Raw genomic sequence first — 20,049 nt, 5'->3', positions numbered from 1 at the left:
CATTAGACGTGACAGGTAACACCATTAACTGTCCCAGTTTGGAGCCAAATTGTGCCATTGAACAGAACAGGCGTAATCTTCTCTGTCAATCATTTGTAGCCAAATATCTGCCGCTGAGATGCAAATTAAAGCTGAGGGCCAGTGGCTGCTGATTGCCCTCGTCTTTTCAAAGGCCAGAGGGACGTAAACATCAAACATCTTGTCTTTCTGAAGAGGGAGAAGAGTGACCATAACCTTAATAATGTGACCCAGTCAGGCCTGGATGGAGGCGGCAAACAGCTCACTTAAAAAAAACCTCATTCCAAGAAAGGACAAAAAGACAACTGAAGAAAAACTATCTGATGTAACTGCTTTATGTTGAGAGAAGCATGAATAGGAGGTAAAAAAAATAGCACAGAGAAGGTTGATCTTTTTATTACTTGCTTTTCATTCAGTTATTTAAAGACTAAACAGAGTAAACACATTTCACAAATGAGCACCTCAACAGCTCCAAATATGAAAAGAGAACTCTGTGAAGAGACCGACTGATGAACTGGAGGAAGGAAACGTCACATTCCATTTCTCATCTTTGTTTCCTGTGGAGCAAAATAAAATAAAATAAAATAAATCACCTCAAAGACTAAAACAGGGTGTCTGTTAGAAGCCCGTGTTCAAACATCCTGAAACGGAGAAAGAGGTCATCTCACTTTGTTGTTATTGACATGGACAGGCTTATTTCTCTGCAGAGCAACACATGTTACAGATTTAAATGGCATATATTCACCCAAGGCTGTGTTATGGCTGGGCTTAGAACATCAATAGCATCACCTCCCTGCATACAATAATAGACACCAAAGCTTTCCTCCCCTTGGAGGCGTCTGCCTTCACCTGTGATCTCCAAAAAAGAATTGGGGTAAATAAATAAATGCTAATAATAGAAGTAATAAGCACTTCTTCAGCTTGCTTCCTGTTTGGATTGTTAAAGGTGGGATGCTGAAGAGGAAGATGACCTTTATTTTGTTTTTAACATAAAGCTGAACTCTGCTGAAGGAAGGAGTCTATTATTTTTAGCTTTTTTCATAAGCAGTTGTCAAGGTTTATTCCCATTTCAACGTGTACCAAAGATCAAATAGGTGTTCTTTTATGCGTGGAAGGAGACAACCCCCACAGTTTGTGAATATGTGTAAGATGTTGGATTTGTTGATCAAGCATGTTGAACCTGATACATATGATAGATATTTTCTTTCTTTCTAGATAAAAGGAGCAGGCGCCCCATACAACAAAAGTGTAAGGTTAACATAAATATTGTAATTCCTGTTGTCAATCTTGAACTTCCTTTTTAGAGGGGGAGTCTGTGTATGTTGAGAGTGCAAAAGAATGGTTACTTTCTAAAAAAATAAATTTAAAAAAGATCATCTGTTCTCAGAAGAACCAAAGTTTAGCATAATGTTGCCGCCTCAATGCCTCTGGGGGCATTTCTGTCTGTCATATTTAAAAAGTGCATTAGACTGATTGGCCATGCGTGTCACTGCTGACCCAAAAACCAAATCTCTGTACAGTTATACATTTTAAAGAGCAGTAATCACCTTCTGCCTGACAAAATACCTCCAGTTTCCCACACTTTCTTAAGGTCTACAAAACATTTATGAAATTCAATTAATCCTTTATAGTTCCCGACACACATTTAAAATCCAAAAATTGTTTCTTTAGTTTTTCGTTCACGATATAACAGAAGATCGACACTAGGTGGCGTCATATTTCATATTTCAAGACAACTACAATCTGTGACTGACAGGTCCAGTAGACCAATACCATCCTGCAGAATCTGGGGATTGTCCTATCAGAACAGCGAATGGGTGGTGATCCCTCGGACTGATGGATTAATTTAGACTTGTTTCGACATCGAGCCAGGTAGAAGAAATAGCGCTCCACTTTAATGTAAGTAGTTTCTACCACAATGTCAACTATTTGCGCTCATGATGTTTAACAAAATCTGCAAAATCTTCCTTTTCTTTAGTTTATACTTGCGTTTAATTGGGTTTTTAGCCTCACGTTTAATTGCTTGGTCACGTGATTTGTTAGCTAGATAGCTACCTAGGTATTTTCACTTTTTTGTTGTTGTTCAAGCAAGGTGACCTCGGTTGTTAAGGTGAAAAGTTTTTATTTATTTTATTGGACGGATTAATAAGCACCCTGGTTGACGGTGACATTAAGGTAAGTTTGGAGGCTGAGGATTAAGGCGCCATATTGTCTGGCTAATAACCGTTGCCGCTAAATTGTCAGACAACTTTAAATGGCCTTTAAATGGCCAATTTAAACAACGATCTCTTTTTGGGATTTGAAATGGGAGAAGAGGGAGGAGATAGAGCCAATACGCCCAAGCCTCCATCACGAAAAAGCGACGAAACGGGCGCAGTTTGAATGAGTGCGGTCGGTCCAGAAATATGAAGGAAAAACCGTGTTGGAAATCTAAATCAAAAATAATGTAAAAGAAAAAATCCTCAGGTCATGATGGTGTTGGTCACATTGTGTCATTGATGTACAATAAATCCTCTGTTACTAAAATGGGAGCGCTTTACTCACTGTGTAGACGTACTCGTTATGTAAACTTCTGCAATTTAATTTCACAGCTGACCAATGGACTCGAACACGCCGCCTGACCTCGAGAGGATGACGGGCGTTCCGCCCTTGGGACGAGGAAGAGCAATGCAGCCTCTGCAGGTTTTTGCAGGACATGGTAGAGGGCTGGCCCTCTCCGCAGGAGCGCTGGGTATAGGACAGACCAGAAGTTTCCCCAGTTCCCATGATACTTCCCAAGGACGGGGAGAGACACTCCCACCTACTCAACCCGTGTGTGGACGTGCACAAGGACTGGTGGCACAGTCAGACCAAGGCAGAGGCCTTCTCCTTTCAACTGGGGAAGCAAAAGTAGGGGTGGCAAGAGGTGCCATCTTCCAGGGTCTGAAGCCACAACAGCAACCAGGCAGTCTATCTGATCCCATAACCCAACATGTAACGCAAGAACCTGCTGCTACGAAACCGGTGTAGATTAGATGCTTGCTTTCCCCTTAAATTCCACATAAAGCCTCTGCCACACGTCGCCATTAATCGAGTGCGACATGCTCGATCATTATTACTACTCAATTTAAACACCTCAGAAACCTGAGCTGACAATTAGCTGGATGGTTGAACCTGACATTCACACCCAAAACTCATTTTGGTTTGTATCCTTGTAGAAAGGCTCCACGGTGTTTGTAAAAAATAATTCCACTTTAACCATCAATTTCTCCTTGTCTATCTTTCCTCGGAACCTCGCTTTTACAACGTGCGTAATAGGATGTGAACTGTCCATACACAGGATTGTCGTATCGTAGCATTTACCATGTGTCGTGTGTGTTTTCGGTGTGGTGAACATCGTGGAGGCGAAGTTGCTGAAAAATAGAACTGGAGAGTACCTCCACCACAGCGGAGCGCCGTGGTGCCTCTGGGACGCACTGAGGCACTCGCTGTGGAAATGCAGCTACTCACTAGAATGGAAGTGTATCTGCTTCACAGTGCGAGATGCTTTATGTGGAAATTGGGGGTCACTTTTCTCTGGATATATTTCCCCATATTATGAAAGCTAACGCCTTTGGCTGTTTGCAGGTGGGACTGCCAGCACATGCTGAAAGATCAGCACTTGTCTCCATGTTCAGAGGAATAGGCATTGATCATGCTTTGATCCCACTGGGAAGAGGATTGTGTCCTGTGGGTCAGTAAAGTTCATTGAAAAATCACTGTATCGGCTTCACCAGTAATATCAGTGGAATTCTAAATTTGTAGTGTTTATGTTCTACATGATCCATTCTGGTGAACTTAATTTTTTTGTGCAGGAAGAGAAACGGGAGAGGTGAAGCCACTGGAAGGTTCCCCTGTAAGTGGGATAAGTAGACCAGAGAGCAGGCACCAACCTGAGGAGATGATGGGGAGAGGAAGTAGGTATGTAATCAGGAGAGACAAGTGGTCCTGAAGTGATTTTGTGGGACACTCGTGTGTAAGGAGAATTCTGTGGAAGTGCTTGGGTAACATTCAGGAGTCTTATATTTTTGAGCTTCTCTATAGTAGTTTACCTTTAATTTTGAGCATACGTTTCAAAAACCCTTCCACCCCCTGATCTTACAGTTTCAGAAGCCCAGCCTTTTCTCACCAGACGATGGTGGGGATAGGAAGAGCTGCGGTTCCCCAAATGGCAGCAGGGAGAGGTTTTTTAGTAGGTCTCACTCCTCCTGGAGCTGACAAACAGGCACACACAATCTGTGAGAGTCAACCTACTGGTAAGAAATACAGTAAAATGTCTCTTGGATACTTGCCTTGTCCTTCTGTTTTATTAACATAAGAGATGTCTAGATGATATCTAAGAAGATAACTGCATTTTAGAATGCAAATAATGTCATGAACTTTGACCTCAGCACCGACCACTGAAGACGTATTTGATGTACCTGCTGTTGAACCTGTGAAGAAGGAGCTGAAAATGGAGGAAGTTCGGTAAATATTCTTAAAGAGAAGGCAAAATGCACATAAAATCCCAGTGTCTTGACGTTCACAATGATGCTGTGACAACTGCTCCTGTATCAAGACCGTTAGCAGCTGTATTGATAGGAGTTGGATGAATGATCGTGTGGCGATGAATGTCGTGTTCTCCATCTGATATCAGCAAACCGCTTGACAAGAGTGGAACAAAAGGAACTCCTTTAGCCATTGGCTCAAACCACATCCCAGTAAACTGCAGGAATGAAGCCGTTTATCAATACCATGTTTCATTCACGTAAGTATCGCTGTGAATGTTACGTGTTGAGCAATAGTTTAACTGTTAAGTGTTCAGGTTGCAATTAATGTCTACACAGATGGTTTTCAATAGTTTTGTTATTTCCTGTATTAAAATAAATCCACAGATGCATTTTGAAAGGGTATGTTTTTTTAAACGATTCTTTCCCGTATTGGGTGATTTCTTGCAGTCCCAATATTGAATCAATGGCCATGCGTTTTGCCATGATGGAGGCTCACCGCTCCACCACAGGGAGCGTCGTAGCTTTCGATGGCTCCATACTCTACCTGCCTGTTAAGTTGGACAATGTATGTTTCAGTCGTTGAGTCTCCAGGGCATTTGGGTTAGCGTTGGGGAGTGTCAGGGAATTCTAATGAATTTATTTTCCCATTGTGTTTGCAGGAGGTTAATCTCAAAGCTGTGAGACGCACTGATGGAGAGGAGATACAAATTAAAATCCAGATGACGAAGATTTTACCACCCACCTCTGACTTGTGTCTCCCATTCTACAACGTTGTGCTGAGGAGGTAATCTTTTGTTAACAGGTTTCCAAACATGACCTGAACTCAGGGAGCAAAACCTGAATTAAATGAATTTATTTCGATGTACACAGACATTAAAATAGATCAATTTTGTGTGTTAAGGAAACTTAATGCAATTGGAAATGAAGCTATTGACAGCTATTGGAAATGAAGTTTTGAATATATCCAATTTAAATTGCATTAGGTGTCTGAGAGATATAATGGAATTGTACACAAGCTCGCATTAGTTCCCATGTTGACTCAGATCTGGCTGTGGAGGGAAAATGTGTATGAAAGTGAGACTGCTGGAGAAATAAATAAAATGGAATTACTTGCCACATCTTCTGTCAGGTTTTACACTGGTGTTGGTTTGTCATTCAAGGGTAATGAAAATCATTGGCCTGAAGCTGGTGGGGCGAAACCATTACGATCCCGAAAGTGCCATCATCATCGGAAAACATCGGTAAGAGTCGCAATCGGAAAGACGAAGGCAACGGCTTCAGTCTCTTCATTATTCTCGGTTTTTCTAGGCTGCAGGTGTGGCCGGGCTATTCCACCTGCATCAAACACACAGACGGAGGCCTCTACATGTGTGTCGATGTCTCTCACAAAGTCTTGAGGAACGACTCGGTAATGGACATCATGTGAGTTACGGAGTTTGGAATATTGACCACATGTTATTTCGCGTGGCTTAGCTATGGTTTGGTGTGTTTGACAACATTTTTTGGCACCGAGTTAGAAATTGGCTCTGATTAATATTAAATTCTACAGGACATTTCATGTTTAATTCAAGATTCAAGAGTACTTTATTGATCCCTTTAGGGGGTGTCCATCAGGGAAATTAGCATCTCCAAAGAAACGTACAGCACTGTACAAAATTTCCCACCACCATTACACCCCATTAAACCTATTAAAGATAATAAAAATATAATAAAATAAGCAATAAAATAGAATAAATTAAAAATAGAATATGAATATAAATATAAAACTATAAAAACTATAAAAATGCAACTTCAAACAGTACATGCAGTGAATACAGTTACATGAGATGCTTCATACTGATGGACATGTGAGTCATGCATATTTGAATATGGTATATCCATAGCCTGTCTATTGTGAACATCCTTAACACTTCTAACACTGCACTTGGGGACCCGGTGGGATTGCAGGGTAAATGTGGGGGCAGCCTTTTCCAGATAGAGTGGCTCATCTATCAGATGTGCAGTCTTTTACAAAGTCTTGGCAGTCCTCTCTTACTCAGAATTGGAAAAAAAAAATGTCTTTAATGCCAGGAATACATTATACCATCAAAGCAAAGAAAACTTTCAAGAGGAATGCACCAAAGAACTCGTCGGCAGCATCGTTATCACCCGCTACAACAACCGCACCTACCGGGTTGATGATATCAAGTGGAACAAATCCCCCAAAGACACCTTCACTTTAATGGATGGCACCAAAACCACTTTTGTGGAGTACTACAGGTGACAATGATCCATCACATCGGTGAAAGAGAAAGTTACGCTGCCCTTTTGTGTTCTGTGATAACGTTTGCTCATTGGACACTGGGCTTCCTCGTGTCGACAGTAAGAACTACGGGATTACAATTAAAGAGGTCGACCAGCCCCTGCTCCTGCACTGGCCAAAAGAGAGGTCGAAACCAGGAGGGAAGGTAAAATTGAATCACCATCTCATTTTACACAATAAGTTTGAGCAAATGTAAAGAAGTTGTGATGTAAAACATGTATAAAATTTGTTGAAACACTCGAATGATGATTTGTCCCAGAGAGTGATCAAAAATCTGTGTTTAGTTCTTTAAATATACATAAGATCTCTTCCATTTTTGATGTACAATAATTTGGCAGCAGTGTATTGAATATTTGAGGAATTTGCCACCAAAGGTGAGATGTGCAGACGCCACCACCTGGATGGAGATGGTATTACAGGTGATATTACAGGGAGTACTTTAGATATAATTGAAATGTTAATAATGTTTTGTTTTTTAGCAAATCAGCAGTGGGGAGATCCTTTTGGTGCCAGAGCTGTCCTTCATGACAGGAATCCCTGACAAAATGAGGAAAGACTTCAAAGCTATGAAGGTGCTCTAGCACGTTTTTCACTAACCTTTAGGTATAACATATCATCCGTGACCTTTCTGCTTTGGTTTTGTAAAAACTCTTCATCACAGCCAAACATAAATTTCCCTTTGTGATATTTGCTCGAGTTTCCTCTGTGAACCAGCTGCTTTTTGTCTTGTGTAGTGTGTCTGTTTAAGAGCGAAGACACTTGGAACTTAAGACATTTTCTTGGATGGTGTCTTTTGAACACAATGGTCTTCCCTGCTGTCTGCTGATCTACAGCGTTCTTTGTCTCTGTCGTGCAAAGCTCAGAGTAAATTGTCAGGGTGCCGTTGGTGCTTTTAGAAGCTTGTGATCAGCTCAGCTGTTTTACATAATACACAGAATGAGAACAACTGCATAATAGGTGGGCAAAGTGCCTCACTTTGTTAAGAGAACCATCCTAAGAGTTTAAAGGTGACTCTCATGTTCTTTTCCTCAGGGCTGGACTCATTTAATCAGCTGTGCACTGTGCCGTGTTTCTCTTGTATTGCAGGACCTGAATATGCACATCAGTGTAACTCCAGAACAGCACACACACTCGGTCAAACAGCTGCTGAAGAACATCAGCACAAACCCTGAGAGCGTAAAGCAATTGGGGCAGTGGGGGCTGGAGATCGGCTCACAAATCTTGATGGTGAGTGTGCGTTACTATTGCGTTAGATTACAATTGTCCTCTGTTCTTTGCACATGCCTCCAAGTTTGCCGCTGTTCTGCGTCGTTCTACATCAGCAGTACTGGTTTCCTGTTTTGCAGATTCAAGGTAGAAGTCTACCTCTTGAAACCATCTGCCTCCAGACTTCATCTTTTACAACAGGCACCGATTTTTCCTGGTCCAGAGAGGTTGTCAGATATGTCTCCATCAGCTGTGTGAGGAATTGTCTCATTCTGGACAGTCTAAATTCCTTTTTCTGATGGTGACATGTGTGCATATTGACATACACCCCCCCACCCCAAAAGAGTGCCGATTGACTCCTTTTTTATTCATTTTATTTTAGATTCCCCTCAGTATCTGGGCTATCTTCTATCCTCGCCGCTGTGCAGAGCAGACTGAGGAGCTGGTTACAACCTTAAAGAAGGTGGCCGGACCTATTGGTGTTCATATGGAGAAGCCCATGTGGGTAGAGCTGAGAGATGATCACACTGACACTTATGTCAAGAGCATTCAGTCTCACCTCAATAGCCAGGTACGACATAATGGTTTGGCCTATATCTGCTGTCGTTAACTGGCATGAATTGAAGCTTTGCCAGACAAGTGCAATGACTGCATCTAAGTTTTGTACTTGCAGGATGCATGAGGTGTAGTTTAATCACTCAATAGTGGGATTGATCAAATAATTGTAATTGTTATTCATTTAAGGATTTGGCAGAACCTTATTTGTGTATGCCAGTACATTAGGATTAAGAACAGCTTTGATTTCCTTTATTTTTGCGTGTGAGCAGGAAGCCTCCTGCACCTCGTTGTGGTGTAATGCTGCCACCTTTAGGTCAAACCTGTGACAACACTCAAACGTCACAAGAAGACTTTTCATTCTCTTTTTCTGGCTTGTTTAACTGGGACATTTAAATATATCTATGGTTTTATGTTGTCCTTAAAGTTTAATTGAATGTTTTTGTGGTTGTGTGATTGGTTTTGACTCAGTTATTTGTAGTTTTTGTGATGCTCTTTATTTCAGCCAAATATACAGCTTGTAGTGTGCATCATAATGGGCAACAGAGATGACCTTTATAGTGCCATAAAGAAGATCTGCTGTGTCAAAAATCCCATTCCATCCCAGGTTTGCAACACTGTCCACTGTCTGTACACATTTTATGTGAAGCATTGGGCACTGAATGTTTTTAATTTTGTTTTTCTCCATTAGGCTATAAATGTGCGAACAATTTCCCAACAAGCAAAGTTAAAAAGTATCGCACAGAAGATTCTGTTGCAAGTGAACAGCAAGTTGGGAGGAGAGTTGTGGACTGTCGGTATTCCTCTGGTGAGTGGTTATCAAGATTGTGTGTGTGTTTATACATTTATCATCATAATTAACATAAATGTATATTTGCTAGAAAAATCTGATGGTGGTTGGAGTTGATGTTCATCATGACACCAGCAAGAGGCATCACTCAGTCATGGGGTTCGTCGCAACTGTCAATGGGTGAACTTTTTTCCTACACTTGACACAAATTGCATCATCAGATAAACGATGTTCTGGTTTTATCACGTTTATTGACACTTTCTGCTGTAGAACTCTGACCCGCTGGTACTCCAGAGTGATGTTCCAGACACCCAACGAAGAACTGATTCATGGCTTTAGAATATGCTTTGTTGCAGCACTGCAGAAGTACTACGAGGTTTAGTGGAGAAACACATTTTATCTGGCTCATACTCTTGGCGGTATATCCAGGAGAAAACTTTCCTGATCACCCGTCCTTGTGTCTCTGTCTTCTTGGTGCAGGTGAACCACAACCTGCCCGACAAGATCGTGGTGTACCGGGACGGCGTGTCAGAGGGGCAGCTGAGTTTGGTGGAGCAGTTTGAGATTCCACAGCTGATCAAATGTTTCAACAACTTCCCCAACTATGCTCCAAAGCTGGTTTTCATCGTGGTCCAAAAACGCATCGCCACAACTCTTTATTCCTGTGCGGCAAACAACTTTGGCATACCTCCACCTGGAACTATTCTGGATCACACCCTTACTCAGAGAAACTGGTGGGTTTTGAATGTGTCTTCAAACGCAGCGTATTTCCTGTTGGACGCTACAGGTTTGGTTTGTGTTCAGGGTGGATTTCTACTTGATGTCCCATCACATCCGCCAGGGTCATGGAGTCCCGACACACTACATATCGTTGTACAACACAACAAACCTGACTCCAGACCATTTGCAGAGGTATCACTGCTCTTTGTGAGCACTGCCAACATGTTATAGTAAGGATTGAAGGTAATCTAAATAATAACCAAATCACTTTGATGTCCACCCAGGCTCACTTTTAAGATGTGTCATTTGTACTGGAACTGGCCTGGGACCATTCCTGTCCCGGCTCCATGCAAGTACGCCCACAAGCTGGCCTACCTGTCGGGCCAGTACCTGCACGCGGAGCCATCCATCCAGCTATCGGATAAGCTCTTCTTCCTCTGAGCTCTTGCAGTGTCCTGCACATCCTGTTCCCGAGTTGAGCGCTTCAGTTCCTGAATCTGTTCCAGAAATGTTCAAATCCAGCTACCCCTGTTTTCTAAATTCTGTACTTACTTTGTAACATGAGACGTTTTCTCCTTCCTTTCATTGAGTCCAAACCACAATGTTAGTTTGACTGTCTTTTAGCCCTTTGTTAATATTTGACGAGACACTTCTTCTGCTTACATTAGATGAGTGATGTCATTGCAGTCTCGGAGAGGCCGACATGGAAATGAATACCTAGGACTGTTGATGATCAGTATAGTCGGCCATATTCTCTGTGCGTTTGCAGCAGTGGACATTTTGGTTCCTTTTGATGACGTGGATTTAATTTCTTCATCCTGTGGACGCTAATACATGTTTTTGATTAACATTCATGAATCCTGAGTTTTACAGGAGAAGTGTTGAAGTTTAATGTCATTAATGCAGATTTTTGCATTTAATCATTAGAGCTTTAATGTTATATCTCCAATCCTTTATTTTCACCTCATGGTGTTCTGCCCTGTGTTCTTCATCTAATGGGATACTTGCTTCCGGCTTTTCCGATTGTTGAGATTTGTAATGTTTTTGAATATATTGGTTATACAGCAGCTTCTCCAACTCTTGCCATTTCATGGACGTCCCTGCTGGAGACATCAGATCCTGGAGACTTGAGGAACCTGAAATTTCTCCATTCTGCTGTTCCTTCATTCTAAATCTTTAAATTCACAGTTTTGCATCACCTTGGCCTCCTGTAAATATGCATGTATTCCTACTATATATAAAATAATCCATGTCAGCCGTGTGATTTAAATAAAATGGGCCTCTGCGTTTGTGCTGATTAGAACAATATTGACTTGCTGCTGGAGACGCAGGCGTGAAGGTTCGTAATGAGACTCGCCTTGTTCAGGTGTGTCTGCTGGAGCAGCTGAAGGTTGGAGGCCAGCAGGTGCGCCAACTGAACAATTTCCTCCTGTTATTCAAATGTGCGGGGATGGAAAAAGCAACAGGGAACCTGACTTGTGGGATGCACAAGGAAACTGGCACCATGTGAAATTCTGCGGGTTCTGTGAGGATTTACCGACCTGTTGGCTGGAAGAATTTAGACAAGGCGAGAAGATAAAGCTGCAGATTTCGTCGTGAGTGTTTTGTCTTAAAATCTGCCGCTTCAATCCACCTCATTTTGTAAACCAGATTCTAATAAACTCGACACGCAAATTACGCGAAAACGTTTTTTGTTTTCCGTTAATTCCATCGTGTTTGAAATGGCCCGTTTTAAATGTTGCTTCTTGAGTTTCTGGTAGGACTTAAAAAGACAAGTCTTTCAGTTCCTTTGATCTTCATATTGCCGTTTGATCCTTAGATCCACGCGGGAGGCTGCGTGTCAGTTTGGCTTTTTCAAGCGGGGATTTCAACTTCAGCTCACGTTTGTGCACCATGAGTGTGTTCTAAAGGTTCTGCTGCAGGTATGTGACTGCACCTTGGGAACATGGCTGCAGTGTATCTTTGTTCTCCCTGTATGTTTCCCAGCAGGAGTCCAGGCTGGTTTGCATGAAACAAAGAAAATGGTGCCATGCAAATATGACCCCACCCCCGCGTGTGTGTGTGTGTGTGTGTGTGTGTGTGTGTGTGTGTGTGTGTGTGTGTGTGTGTGTGCGCGCGCGTTTGTTTTGCTGCCACGATGCAATGTTTAGTTCTTATTTTTTCTAAAAAGGTGTCTATTCTTTAGGCAAATTGCGACTGAAAAACAGTTTATACTCCTGATTCTTCCCCCCCCCCACTTTCACTAGTTCATAAGATTGAAGACCTGAAGAAAGTTTGAGAAGTCCGGCTCACGGAACCGTGCTCCTACATTCATGAATTCTTACGGGACCCCAGATCCAAGTGACGTCGCCTCCTTGGGTTCGCAGCCGTCTCTGCCACTGTATTCCTCTCGCGACCCTCTTTGTGACCCCTCCCATGATCCAGCTCTCCTGGCCACGCCGTCGCCACCGTCAGCCGTCCAAACGGGCCACAGTTGCGTGTCGGTTGTGAGATTTGCTCCCTTTCAGGTTTCCTCAGGCCCAAATCTGATCCCATCCCCAGATCACTCCACCTCCATGCTCCCAGGGGTTGATCCAGGCTTTGGTCTCAGACCCGACCAGCCAAACACGGGTCAAACTCTGCCACCAGAAACCCCTTCTACCCCCAACCTTTTCCCTGCCCCCACCTACCAGGTCTCTGTGATCATCCCATCCCCGGACCTCCATCTGTCCCCCCTCCAGTCCCGCTGCTCGGAGAACACGTGCCCGGACCTGGAGTGCGCCGTCTGCTTCAGCCAGTTCAATAATGTCTTCCGCTGTCCCAAGATGCTTCAGTGCAGACACACGTTCTGCCTGGAGTGCTTGGCACGCATCAACGTCAAGTCGGCCCAGCCCAGCACCATCCAGTGCCCCCTCTGCCGCGGGGTCACCATGTTGCCTGCGCTCGGGCTGCCCAGGCTGGCTACAGACGCGAGCGTGTTGACCTACCTGCCGTCCGCGATGCAGAGAGTCTACAGCATCCGCTTCCTGCGCAACAAAGGGAGGCTTCAGGTCAAAAGGTCAGGCTGTTGACCGTAAAATTCAATTATCCACCACAGGAAGAGAAACAGTCATATCCTCTTTCCTGTCAAGATCCTTTGCAGGTATGCGAAGATGGCGTCGGAGGTCAGACCGCTCTCTAGACGTCGGGCTTCCCAGCCCACGCGCGAGGGATCGCGACGCAGCGAGCGGTGTGAGTGAGGCTCTGAGTCGGCTGATGGGAAGGCCGGCGTGCCGAGCCTTCCTCCTGACATCTGTGGTGTTGATGATTGTCCTGCTGATGGGCATTATCGTCTTCCTCTTCACCTTCAGACCAAATGACAAAAGTGAGTAACGTCGCGTTGCGTCAAGTCCTGCCTCTCCGTAAGTCTGTGATGGAAAAACACAAGGGATTCCGGAGTGAGCTGTAGAATTCCACCTTCTCCGGGGATTTATGTGTAGTCTGTGAGCCACATCTGGTTCACTTCTGCTGCTACTAAGCTGAAAACTGATCCAGATGTGTAACATTCATCATCCCCAGACTGCAAGAAGATAAAGAGGGATTGCATCATTTATTTTTTTTCTGGAATAATGGGAACTCTTGAGCTGAAATGGACTATTAAACACTACAGAACACAGCTTTATACACATTTCTGGGGATGACCTGCAGCACTGAAGTGAAGCTGGACTTTTTGACTGCCTGATGTCATCAGTTCTTATTTGGAATAACGTTCAACGATTTAACCCAGTTTAGACACAAACTGGGTAAGGCTAGATGTACATAACCCTGCCGGCAGGTGGCGCTGTCTGCTAGCTGTTGGCATTTTGAAAGGCTTTGTTCCACGTTTGAATCTGACTAAACAGGGGCCCTGAAAATGATCTGAGACAACCTTCGCTGTGACAGGAAGGAGCTAAATATTTCATAGTTGTCTTCTGTGGTACTTTTTGTCCCACAAACTCCCAAACCACTTTCTTTACCTAAAACTGTTGCTTATACCGACTGACGTTAAGCACAACTAATTTTAATTGTTTTAATATTGTAATGTTCCTTTGTAGCATAGGTTCTGTCAGTTGTCAAAAAAAATTTAATATCGGATTCCATGTGTTGGGGGGGGGGGGTGTCTTGTTTTAGTGCAACACACAAAATAAATGATTTTATATATTTATGGAACTTTTTAGTAGGACGTATACTCCATTGTCACTTTAAAGCTTAAATAAATTTATAATTGCAGCTTTCACAATGTCGTTTTTCATTTGGTATGCTCTTTAAAAAGGCAGTTCTTTACAGGAAAGCTCCCAATTTTGTTAAACGGGTTTTATTTTGGGAGGTGTTTGAAATCTCAAACTCCTATAATCTGCCCACCAAGAGATCACAGCAAGCAATAGAATCTACTGATGTATGTTGTGTTGTCAAATTACTGTCCAAAACAATGTTTTTGCTGTTTTAATTTATGTACTTGGAGAACATTTTAATTACACTAATGCTGAAAAATGGAGACAACACTGTCCTCTGCTGTTGGGAAGATCTAGAGAACTTAAAAATACTTTATGATCAGTATCATGTGACCTTTCAGGATTATCCATCCTGAAGTTCAGTCTCAAACATTTAGTTTTTTCAGCTAAAATGTTAGTGACTAAACTCCAGGACAGAGCTTGTTTTACTGTTTCACTTGGTTTGAAAAATGTGTTATAGGAACAACATTCTTGACAACATTCTTGACACTAGCTTCACTACAGGGGAAAAAGGTGAAGGTGTTGGCATGTGCTGGCCACCCTGTGGGCTCCAGTGTTTAGTGTGATTCATTACTGATTCATTACATTACACCAGAAAAGTAAAAAAAAAAATCCCACAAAACTGAATTTAAATAGACAATTTCAAGGTTGCAGAATGTTATTGCCCAAAAGCTTGAACTGACATGGTTCTGTCATCTTATAGGTAATGGAAAATCTGGAAGATTGAAGCTTTGCACATCCAAAAATAATGTAAAACAAATAGAATAGCTGTTGTGATTAAGAATGTCAGTATCTTAATTTTGTTTTCATGCATCCTGTCAGTGAAAGTAGGGATGTGACAATCTGACCTCATTCATAAGTGTGTCTACTTGTCAGCCAATGTTCATTTTCTAAAATTTCTTTTTTTTTAAAAAACCAATCTGATTCTAAAGAGAAAACAATGACATTCATTACAAATGTCTCCCTCTATCTCGACACCTTCATTTTTCACCACAAAGTGCTTTATATTTCCATTTGTGTTTCTGTTGGCTTCTTCTATAAAACACACACTTCTATCTTTGTGAGGACTTTGCCTTACTTAATGGAGTCTCTTCCCTTGCTCTGATCCAAACCGTGACCACGACATGGCATGAGGAAGCCTTAAGTCGCCTTAAACCACAACAATCCTTTGTAGCTGTGAGGTCCAGCTAAAATGTCCTCACTTGTCAAAAATGAAAGTATATCCTGGTGCTCAGTTTGCACCATGCCCAAGAACACACACACTCCTGTCACTGTTGGTGCCGATGGCCAGTTATTTCTATTTTAACCCCATCAGCCTCTCATGTTAGCCTTTGGGTGGATGCAGACAACATAAACACAACCAGGGAAAACGGCCTCGGGGGATTATTATTGGGTGGTGCGGATCACGTGCAAGACAAAACCCAAGCACAGCTCAGGTAAAGAGGATGAAGGTTCCAGCCACTAGGGTCCGGTTGATCAGAAAGCATCAGTTTAATTGGGAATGTAAGTCATTTCATAAAGACAGCAGGTCGGTTGGTGTAATGGGATATCTGGAATGATGTCAACACGCAAGACATCGATGTGCACAATGTAAACAAACCAGCAGCTCCACAAAAAGGGACGTATCCCTGTCACCAGCAGTCATCCCGGTTTGACCTTGACCTCAGACAGCGCTGCCTGGTGCCCAGTAATGGTAGCAAAGTGTCATCAGTCGGTGCTGATGAAATGAGGAAATTGCAGAGGACAGAAATTTCTGTAGGTTTTGCAAGGCAGGAAAACTGCGCAGCAGGTCGAAGGTTGAGCGGAGAATTACACGTGACGTTGGCCAAGAGAAACGGAAGTTAGTGTCCTGTTTGGAGCCAGATAGCTCGTGTGCTGTGATCTTTTGCGCCCACATGAAAAGGAATGGCGGTTCAAGTCATCCCTGTTACAATTAAGCCATCACCATGAGATGGACCTCCAGGGTATTAGCGGCTATAATAACAGGTCTGGGAATAATTGGCCTCTTATTATTGAGGTGAAATACCAGCGATTATGCTCTAACATGCCCCTGTCTCTTCTTGTTCACTGCAGGTCCAGAGGCCAAGCCTTTCCTCCTGGCAGCAGTGACCCAGCACATCGGTATTCAGATGTTTTGTAGCATCAAACAAACATTCACATGCACAGAAAATTAAACATAAGCTACAGAAGCATCTAGAGAATAATAGTTTATACCCTGGATCTTTTTAATTATAGTTCCAGTTCCCCTTTATTGATCTACCAGTGACCCCATTAGCCAACATCTTTAACCATACTCAGAACTTCCTTCTGCCTGTGAAATCAGTCATATCCTTTCTGAAGCAATCTTTCACCGGTTGTCTTTGTGGTTCATCCTGGAGGAATTATACTTTGGCACAGACATTTCTGCCAATCCTCCCTCTGAATTTAAGCAATACTGTATTAGCTGGTAATTTCCAACTAATACGGGGGGGGGCAATAACCCCCCTTTGAGAACTGACAAAGATCAGAAAATAATTTTTCCATATAGAATAACGTATCTGTAATCTGTAATAGATGTCACTACAGTGACTTGGAAGAGCGAGAACCTCCACAGTCAAGCCATGGCTGCTTTCGTTTGCATATGTGCCCTTTAACATTGTCTACATTATTGAAGGAGGTCAGAGGTTTGTCTGGGTACTTGTCAAAAGCACGAACATGAGCTGCTCAAGTGTCTAAAAGCATGTTGTGTGAATGAAGGATCCGGTTTTCGTTCTTAGCACAGTGACGCACGTCAGCTTTGAGCCGTCTCAAAGGAGATCTGTGCGAAAATAAACAAGAATAAAAATAGAATCTTGGACAAAAGAGGCTTGTGTCCTTGTCAAAAGAAAGTTACTTTTATTGTTGTGGAGGGGGGGTGTGATTGTCTACAGGTGTTCTAGATTAATCTGTGTAATAACCACCATGCCACCTGGCTTTGGCAGCAGGAGGCTAAAAATAGCTCCTATTTGTGTGTGTGACCTATTACTGTTTGTTACAATGATTTACAACTAAAGATCGGCAAATTGATTTAATCTTTGATGTAAAATGAGGACAGATTCAGCTGAAAGGACAGAATCGTGACCGTTATCTGTCCCCTTCAGCGACACACGACGAGCAGACAGTTGCCTGCAGTCAGGAGGGGTTGCCATGACTCCCAAACAACAACAAAAATGTTCTGAGTTGGTTTGGTTCCACCTGTGGGGGAAGACACGTACTCATAGTCAGCATGTATATAAAATGTCTGTATTCTTGTTGAAAGCAGGTTGGAGATGTTGGTGACAGAGAGGAAATCCAGCAGGTCTGACTGAAGCTGATGTGAGAGCAGGAGTTTGGACATCGATCATGCACACGTCGTACTGCAACCAGCACCTATGGAGGCAAGCGGCACCTTCACGTCTTCCTCACCCCACCCTCGCCGCTGTCTCCGTGCTTTACACCCCCGCCATGTCCTCTACCCACCTCCCCAATGCAGGAGGCCACCAGGGAGGAAAGACCCAGATGAGGCCTGTCGCTGGCTGCTGCTCCTCTCTGCATGCGTCCTCCTGCAGGTCTTCACAGAGGAGACACACACTTGCACAGGTTGGACTAAAATAGTGATAAGAGCTCTGTTAATTATCACCTTTTCCTGATCTGTAACTTTCTGTGCCAGATGAAACCTTACGAGCTTTAACTTGCAGATCTCCAGAGTCAGAGTCGGAGCACGCCATCGTCCCGGTCCCAGGAGGGTGATGGCGGTCTGGCCGCAGCTCAGGTACAACCAGGTGAGGAACCCTGGAGGGTTCAGACTGGGACTGGACCATCAGAACCTCAGCAGTGTGTGGTGTCCTGATGGAACAACATTTTACGTATTTCATGTCCCATAGAGCAGAATAAGGGCAGCAAATGAAGAGGACATCCACTTAAAAGCATTACTGAACATGACCTTGCTGCATGACCCTTGACATGTATTTATTTTAACACAGAAATTAATAAATTGTTCGCTGAATAAATGTCAGTGAGTGATTTTGCTTTGGAGAGCCCATTTTAATTAATAATAGTTACTTGGTTGGGCAGAACAGCACCGCTTTGATGCAGATTCAGGATTTGTTTAAGCGCCACATGCAGCGGGATGTTTACTTCACTGCGGTTTTCTGTTTGGATGTGGATTCTTTCTTGCACCACCGGTGAGGAGCGCAAACTGTTTCTGCTATGCTATAAACGTGTGAGGACTTCTGGCGTGTATGTAAGGCGGAGTGTTTGCGTGGGTGGGGTTCCTCAGAGCAGAGGGGGTCTCTCCACTGAGCCCGTGACTCAGAGATGTGGTTCCTCATGCAGCCCACACAGCTTTAAAAGGCATTCAACACACCACTGTGTAACTGCTGCACAGGCTGGTATCACTGTATTAGACCCTAAATGTGTCCGTACATGTACAGTGTGTGTGTGTGTGTGTGTGTGTGTGTGAAGCTGAATTCCACAAAGTCCCACTGCTGTTATACTGTTGGCTTCAAGCTCAGCCTTCAGGTTTTAACTTGACTTGGAGACATAAAGTGTGACTTTAGCTGGTATCGGTCAGGATTTTTTTTATGCAAATATAAAAATCGAGAGATTTTTTTATCTACATAAAATCTGAGGAGTAAAATGAATCTACTGTTAAACCAAATTGTACCATAATCAGGAAATATCTCTTTTATGTGGAGGGCCAAATTAGGCAACTACAGAGGAAAACACAGCACTTTGAGCATCTGAGCTCACCCAAACATCACAAGCAAGCATCACAAGCAAGCATAAAAAGACTCAGTGTTGAATCACACAACTGAAGCAGGATGACTTTATAAGGAAACCCTGTGTGTTTAGAGTGGTCTCTTTTCTCCCTACACAAACCAGAAGGATGTAGACCGAAACTAAAACTAAATGCCGTGCAAACCACTGAGACTGCTGGCACATATGAGATGCCAAAACTGCCTTTGCTGTTCCTGTTTCTGTTTCGGAGAACGATGGAGGCCAACAGCAACATGTTGGGGACCAGAACCTTAGACAGCCGGACCTACTGGTTCACCTAAATATCTACAAGCATCGATGTGTTTGAGCCTCAGTGTGCGCTGAAAATTCAAGTTAAACTTGAACGCCTGTGATTTCAATCGCTTTTGATTTTGCTGAGTAGAGAATTGCATTAATATGCAGCAAAATAAGAAGTATTAATGACTCGTAGTTCTGGCTTGAAAATTGTCGTTGTGAGTCAGCAAGGAGGGCAAGGTGACTGGTATAAAACAGAAACGAGACACCACGTCACCACAGAGGACGAGTTTGGTGAGCATGACAGTCAGTTTCTGTCTGTTGGAATCATCTGAAGCAACCGTCACGTACACACGCACATGTCCCCGCACATGTGTGCGCGCTTATACCTTAGTTTCTATTATCTTTACGTAAAATTGCTACTGATGCCACAAACCATCAATCAAACAGTCCATTCTGAGGGGCCCAGTGGTTAAATCTCATAGTCAAGTGTACATTTTTTAAGCATCACATGTTGATTTTATTTGGTGACCTCGCTCTCCTGTTGTTTGGTGTTGCATTGCCATGGAAGCAAATGCACCTGTCACTAGTGATTTGATCATGGGGTGACAGTCATCATTGCCTACAAACCCCCCCCCCCCCCCCGAGGCAGGCAGACCTTCTGACAAATGCTTTGTTGCATAGCCTTTCAATAGAAGGAGTCATTTTTGT

General features: G+C 43.1%; 2 protein-coding genes across 7 annotated transcripts; both read left to right on the top strand.

Moving 5' to 3' along the window:
* The first annotated feature begins 1,825 nt into the window (after positions 1-1,825).
* On the top strand, positions 1,826-11,402 carry piwil2 (piwi-like RNA-mediated gene silencing 2). Of its 2 annotated transcripts, none has more exons than XM_011615388.2 (24): positions 1,826-1,917; positions 2,610-3,021; positions 3,625-3,730; positions 3,852-3,957; positions 4,141-4,292; positions 4,428-4,503; positions 4,673-4,783; positions 4,974-5,091; positions 5,186-5,310; positions 5,687-5,767; positions 5,835-5,948; positions 6,597-6,785; positions 6,889-6,973; positions 7,308-7,400; positions 7,915-8,055; positions 8,175-8,288; positions 8,417-8,605; positions 9,095-9,196; positions 9,281-9,397; positions 9,471-9,559; positions 9,650-9,755; positions 9,860-10,113; positions 10,184-10,291; positions 10,384-11,402. In XM_011615388.2, the coding sequence occupies exons 2-24, from the start codon at positions 2,617-2,619 to the stop codon at positions 10,538-10,540; spliced, it is 3,138 nt and encodes a 1,045-aa protein (XP_011613690.2). In that variant the 5' UTR covers positions 1,826-1,917; positions 2,610-2,616; the 3' UTR covers positions 10,541-11,402. The 2 variants fall into 2 exon arrangements, with proteins under 2 accessions (XP_011613690.2, XP_011613691.2); XM_011615389.2 differs by lacking the exon at positions 1,826-1,917 and adding an exon at positions 2,051-2,193.
* A 44-nt stretch (positions 11,403-11,446) lies between these two features.
* On the top strand, positions 11,447-18,339 carry LOC101064877 (RING finger protein 225). Of its 5 annotated transcripts, none has more exons than XM_029830014.1 (7): positions 11,447-11,694; positions 11,919-12,021; positions 12,346-13,136; positions 13,210-13,442; positions 16,402-16,449; positions 17,609-17,925; positions 18,024-18,339. In XM_029830014.1, exons 3-6 carry the CDS (start codon positions 12,412-12,414, stop codon positions 17,623-17,625), a joined length of 1,023 nt encoding a protein of 340 aa, XP_029685874.1. In that variant the 5' UTR covers positions 11,447-11,694; positions 11,919-12,021; positions 12,346-12,411; the 3' UTR covers positions 17,626-17,925; positions 18,024-18,339. The 5 variants fall into 5 exon arrangements, with proteins under 5 accessions (XP_029685874.1, XP_029685873.1, XP_003974745.3 ...); XM_029830013.1 differs by having other exon boundaries at positions 17,606-17,925; XM_003974696.3 differs by lacking the exons at positions 17,609-17,925; positions 18,024-18,339 and having other exon boundaries at positions 16,402-16,529.
* The last annotated feature ends 1,710 nt before the right edge of the window (positions 18,340-20,049 follow it).

This window comes from Takifugu rubripes, chromosome 21 (genome assembly GCF_901000725.2).
Source record: "Takifugu rubripes chromosome 21, fTakRub1.2, whole genome shotgun sequence".
Lineage (NCBI taxonomy): Eukaryota > Metazoa > Chordata > Actinopteri > Tetraodontiformes > Tetraodontidae > Takifugu > Takifugu rubripes.
Note: the sequence above shows the minus strand (reverse complement) of the source record. Positions and strands in the feature narration are given on the sequence as shown.